The 6,345-nt window shown below is 43.2% G+C and overlaps 1 protein-coding gene across 1 annotated transcript in view; it reads left to right on the top strand.

Moving 5' to 3' along the window:
- Positions 1-1,142: 1,142 nt before the first annotated feature.
- SARC_08822 (hypothetical protein) overlaps positions 1,143-6,345 on the top strand; it is a gene marked incomplete at both ends in the record, with an annotated part of 6,647 nt that continues 1,444 nt past the window's right edge. Inside the window, 7 exons of the mRNA XM_014297185.1 lie at positions 1,143-1,159; positions 1,363-1,564; positions 2,270-2,362; positions 2,947-3,073; positions 3,446-3,536; positions 3,984-4,041; positions 4,698-4,797. Of these exons, the coding sequence (XP_014152660.1) occupies positions 1,143-1,159; positions 1,363-1,564; positions 2,270-2,362; positions 2,947-3,073; positions 3,446-3,536; positions 3,984-4,041; positions 4,698-4,797 (688 nt within the window). The remainder of the gene's footprint in view (positions 1,160-1,362; positions 1,565-2,269; positions 2,363-2,946; positions 3,074-3,445; positions 3,537-3,983; positions 4,042-4,697; positions 4,798-6,345) is intronic.

Here is a 6,345-nt window from a genome sequence, read left to right as displayed (position 1 = left end):
TAGATATACAACCTGTATAATGTAAAATACGCACGTTTATCTTCACCTATATCGGTTTACACATTCTTAAATTTTGTACTGAAGGCTAATAATTAACATTGTTGGACCGCCTTCCTTTTGCAGGTCCTACGGCACATTCTATGCGCAATTTGCAAGGAATCGTACGGTCGACTGGGAGTCTTATTATGTTGATTACGAGTAAGTCCATATGCAGCATAACTTGGCTATTCGGATTCAGCTTTGCATTTGTGTGTGTAAAAAATGTAGATGCCCGAGCGGAACAGTTTCTAATAACGTTGCCTGTCTTCGTCGAAATACAAAAGTTATTAGTTTATCATGCTATCGTGGATATTGCCGCATTAGTACCCAATCGCAATTACTGTCTCAGCTCGTGGCCTAAGCATTTCTCGTGTCATAGCACACACCAATCACATAGTAGTATACCACCGCCCAATTGTACAATTGTACGACCACACATGACTGCAGACTTGCGTTCTATGTCTGTGCTTTTACTTGCACGTCATGGCTTCTCGTAATGGAAAGGCTTAAGATTATACGACAACTACGTCTTGTATAGAGAAATGTTACCAAAATCAACTTTTAAATTACGTAAGAAGTGTCTAGTCCACATATGTCCATACCAGTTGACTATTTCCGAACTCACAGTCCAATCGATAACATCACATAATATCAGTTGAGACTCACAAAAGGTTTCACCTTCTCATCGTCACACTGCAACGTCCACATCTCACCACAGAAGGGCCACTCCCGCAGTCACGCTATGTACAGCATCGCATAGCCCACAGCAGTACATACCAAATGAGTGCTTCTGAACCTACACAGTACATACCAAATGAGTGCTTCTGAACCTACACAGTACATACCAAACGAGTGCTTCTGAACCTACACAGTACATACCAAACGAGTGCTTCTGAACCTACAGTATATACCAAACGAGTGCTTCTGAACCTACACAGTACATACCAAACGAGTGCTTCTGAACCTATACAGTACATACCAAACGCGTGCTTCTGAACCTACAGTATATACCAAACGAGTGCTTCTGAACCTACACAGTACATACCAAACGAGTGCTTCTGAACCTACACTTCTATCGATCACTTCAGATCGTTTGAGCGCAAATGAAGTTCATTGTCCTGTCATCACACCACACTGCAAAGCCACACCTCACTCCACAAAGACCTAGAACATTCTGTACGGATACTTCTGGCCCATAGCAGCACGCTACTCGAATAATTACGAAGCCACACCCCCAGCCCTTTATAGTCCATCTCGACCAGTATTACATGTTTCCTTCGTCAACGCATTTTATTTACCACACACTCATACCTTCCCCCATAGAGAGCTAGAAGGGCTGATCTCGCAGATATGCCACGTGCAGAACCGCATCGCCCTGCGCAACCACCTGCAGAACAACCAACGCGCCAGTGTGGTGTGGGTGGACCATGACTCAGAGGAAGACGAGCTTACCTGCGACCAGATGGAAGAGGAGTTCCAGCAGAAAGTGGCTGATTTTGTCAATCTGTTCTCGGAGAACGATATGGTAGGTGGAGAGTCTTGTATATTGCATGGCTGTATGCCCATGGCATGCATGATATGTGCCATTGCATGGTTGTACGGTCTGATGTGATATCTCTCCTCATGTGTGTCGGTGGGTGGCCCTCGTGTCGCGGTGAGTGGAGACGGATTAGAACAACGAGACAATATTCTTACGTAAAGATCGTGGACATTGGTATCCTATACTTTAATTGGATGTCTGTGACGGCTGGGACCACGGATAGCAGCCCTGAATGGTCAATACTTGCGTTGTGATGCATGTGTATGTCCATAAACAAAGTTCTCGAAAATGAGCTGGGTATATTTAGTTTTCACTGAGCGTTTGAGATGATTATCTTGCGCACAGGGAGATGTACTGGGTGTTGGGGTGTGTGCTGTGCATGGTAGAAACCTACTTGGGCTGGTGTGCCTTAGGTATACATACATACATACATATATATATATATATATATATATCCCATCCTCGTGCGTACATACATCTGTTTGCATCAATTTTAAAGTCCTCACGTCGTAAGCATATCCATGCCTCTCGCAATATATTCTTGGTTGCAATTTTGTTTATAGTCCAGTATGCAACTGTTGTGTATATTCGCATACACACAATAAACCAACTATATCCCACTGCGCCATCCAGTGTGCGTTTTCTTTTGCACTGAATGGCCTATTAAACAAATCTACATTGTTGTTGCAGAAAGTGTCAGAGTTCTTCAACGAAAATTTCCATTCGGCCGTGAAACGACTAAATGGAATCCGCAAATACATTGCGTATTATCCAAAAGAAGAGGTGTGTCTGAGATCAGGCTTTTATGATTACAGTGTATGGTGGTGGGTCTGTTTGTACGTGTCTCATGCACGCATATGTACCTATGAATCGCATGATCCTGTGTATGTATACTCGGTTCCTCACTACAAGCGTAGGCTGTCGAGATAGCACTCGTATTGCCTTGTAAGGGTCAGTTTGGCTTTCGTTGGATCAATGGCACACTGTTGAAATCGCTTCGAAGTTTCCAGGCAACAATATTTAGATGCAAACTTATACACAGAGAGCTAAGTAGTCAAATGGTAGGAATTGTATGTTGTGGCTAGATAATATGTTGTAAGGACTTAGTACAAGAATATGTACACCATTCTGCACACACGCTTCTGTCTATATTGTATTCTAAGCGAGTATTCACGAGTGAATTGTCTGCATCCAGCACAGGGACATACGAATCTACCATCCATATGCATACATGAGCGTATGCTTAACGATTGTGTTCATCTCGAGCGACAACGTGTGTATATCAATATCGATTTGTTTATGAACAATTTTTTTCTCCTAAACACGATAAACACAACTCTATACAATTGAAAATTAACATCACACAGCAAGACGAAAATAGCTTACAAGAGGCCATCATCGAGACGTATCGCATGTTCCTTCTGCTGAAGAATTACGCCAGTATAAACTTTAGTGCTTTCCATGAGATTTTGAAGAACTACGATCGTCGTACAGGTGCGTTGCCTGTACGTTGCCTGTTATACAATACGCACGTCTACGCTTATATCACGACCAGTATCCTTTCCCAAGGAAACGCAGCGCCCTTAATACCACGCGAGTAGCTACTAACGTCACAACACCCCACCGTCATTCCCACATCTTTACTGCACCCTTGAGCGACAGAGCGTATGATGTCTCTATGGTTTATCATTTCACGCGAGTAGCTAGTAACGTCACAACACCCCACCGTCATTCTCACATCTTTACTGCACCCGTGGGTGACAGGGCACATGGTGTCTCCAAGGTATATCTTTTCACGCGAGTAGCTACTAACGTCACAACACCCCACCGTCGTCCCCACATCTTTACTGCACCCGTGGGCCACAGGGCGCATGATTTCTCCATGGTTTATGATATCACAGTCGCACTCGTCCAAGAGTTTGCTGACCCAGGCGAAGGGAATCCAGAACTTCATAGGGTAAGCTCTCGCCGGCGCTATGCGTGCGGCGTGGTGTTGTGACGCAGTGTTGTTTGCGTTGTGTACTGCGAGTTTGAGTACCTCACGTTGTGTTTTGTTAGGCGATAGATTCCTATAGCGACTACAACTACTTTGATAAACTAACATTGTAGTAGTATAGTTGAGGTAGTTTTCCAATAATCTTCGCTGGCTTGCTACAAGGTTCATCGAAGGTAGATAGCCTGTGGGGTACTCCAACACCTGTGCCATCCAGCACCTCAATTTAAACCGTGTAAACATCTCCATAGGCACTCATTCCAAACTTGAATTCTTCCAAGTGGTCGGTTTGTACCAAGTACCGAATTTTCACCCCAAACGATTGTCCTGAAACGCCACTTTGTGCTCAATTATTCTGCTTTTGTTTTTCCGGTTGTCGTTCTTATTTGTGCGGCGACGGGCACTTCACAGGGATATAGAAAATCTGTATGCTAATCGGTTCTACAAGGGATATGGCTCGCTTATTAAAGTATGTAGTGCACCTTCGTCGCTATAGCTATGCTTAACACACCAAACACTAACGATACAAAGCACATTCGTCGTCCGCCTTGTGGTACTATGTCTTCGCAACGCTTGGACCGCGTGACGTGTGTTGATGCCCATATGCACAAGTGTTTGTTTCGGTGTGTTTGTTTGTGTATGAGTGCAGGTGGATGGAAGTGTTCCTATGTCTCTCTGTGTGTGCTATACTTGATCTGGACCATGTGGCTGTCATCTTGTATATGTTTTATACGCGTGTTCACGTGCTTCGTTGCTATATATGTAGTGTCTGTGTGGAAATATGCAACCAATTCACCCTAGTGAGCGCGTACTCTTTCCGCATACCCTGACACAGGGAAATACAAGTGGTCACCTTGTATTGTTGTCTTGAGTTTTGTTGGTAGAATTCAGAATCCTATCACAAGAAGAATCTTGGTTTTCATATCATAAACTTGGTGATCGAAACCGTCGGTTGTGGCTCGTGAAGTCCCTAGCTATCTCGAGAACATTTGAGGAGATGGTTCGCCCTTGCGACTACCATCCAATCAGAATGTTTTGTTCCACTCCTGGGCTTGACACGGAGTAGTGCTCGAGTTGTATACACTTGTACCACTTCTCAAACGTATTGTCTAATGCGCATATCAGGCTCGTCGCGATCTGTTGAGGCGGCGACAACCCCACCACATGAGAAACGACCAGACCTATAGCATTGGTTTCCATTCTGGCTTCTGCGTGCCTCTAGCGGGTATGTTTAGTTATACTTAAAAAGCCACAAAAACCTGAAGTATTTTAAATGGCCAAACGTATAGCATCCATATCCATTCTGGCTTCTCCTGAAGTATGTTCCATGACCAAATGTATAGATTTTATATCCAGTCTTCTGGCTTCTCCTGAAGTATGTTCATGAAAATGTATTGCGTTTATATCCATTCTGGCTTCTCCTGAAATATGTTCAATGACCAAATGTATAGATTTTATATCTATTCTGGCTTCTCCTGAAATATGTTCAATGATCAAATGAATAAATTTCATATCTATTCTGGCTTCTGCGTACCTCTGACGGTAGGTTACGTTCTACTTCAAAAATCTAAACGCTATATCCTGAATTATAAAAACCTCAAATATGTTGAATAACCAAACCCATTGTTTCGCATCAAAACTAAGTGTGCTGTCCCCGCATTTATATCTCTTCTTGCTTCTGCGTGCGTATGGCGCGTATTGTGCGTTACATCTCATACCATAAACGCGAAACTGCAAAGTTTACGAACCTGAAATATGAGGAATGGCTAAACCTATGGCATGCATTTCCAATCCCGCTTTTGTGTACTGCTGACGGGTTTGTCTGTTGAGGTGCACCTCATACCCTAAACCCTAAATGCGGCACCCTAAATCCCAAAAAATGTGAAGTATGATGAATGGCAACGTTTGTAGCACTAATATCTACTGTCTCTCCTGCGTATCTGTGGCGGGTGTGTTGTGTATGTGCCATGTGCAGATGCATGTATTTGAATTGGCGTGCGCGCGTGTATCGCGTACGAGGGCTGAGCCCTGCTCCTGGTATGGTATTACGCATTCTAATGCTTTTATTTTCCGATACAGTTCATCTGATCACCATAGCGCGTAGTGCCTTATATCATTGCTATACAATCGATCTCCAATGCATCCTCATATATACATTTAAAGATAAGAATACATACTCATTTATACATTTAAAAGATAGGAATACATCTTCATATATACATTTAAAGATAAGAATGCATCTTCATATATACCTTCAAAGATAAAGCACTTGACCGTGTCACATCTGATAGCTGGACGCTGCACACTTTTATTCCACAGTACTGCTGTCTCCTGCGGCTGATTCGCATTAAACCGTAGTGCCCTATTCTACCGTCGGGTGGCAATTGTGTCAATCGAATTGATACCCTTGCTGTTGCTGCTGCTGTGGTGCCATTCTCTGCAATAAGAGGGACTGACACGTCTTAGAATGGATTTTTCTTTGTTTAATATTTTCTTAATTTGATTTCATTGTCTCTTTGCCTGTAGTGCTCTTCTTGGGGATGATAGTCCAGTTTCCGGATGGGCTCTTGGATAGAACGGAGGTTGTAGCGGTGTGGCCGGTCTACCGAGGGACCTTTTGCCTGATCTTTCTAGGTACAGAGTGCTTATCAGTGATTACATGTTGTATAAGGGTATATACCTTCCTAGTCTGCGCATGCAATTTGTTTCAAAATGTGTATACCAAGTAGAATTCTTCAGGCGTACTCCTATAGTATATATATATATATATATT

This window comes from Sphaeroforma arctica (genome assembly GCF_001186125.1).
Source record: "Sphaeroforma arctica JP610 unplaced genomic scaffold supercont1.833, whole genome shotgun sequence".
Taxonomy (NCBI): Eukaryota; class Ichthyosporea; order Ichthyophonida; genus Sphaeroforma; species Sphaeroforma arctica.
The sequence above is the reverse complement of the archived record's forward strand: the minus strand, read 5'-3'. Positions and strand labels throughout refer to the sequence as shown.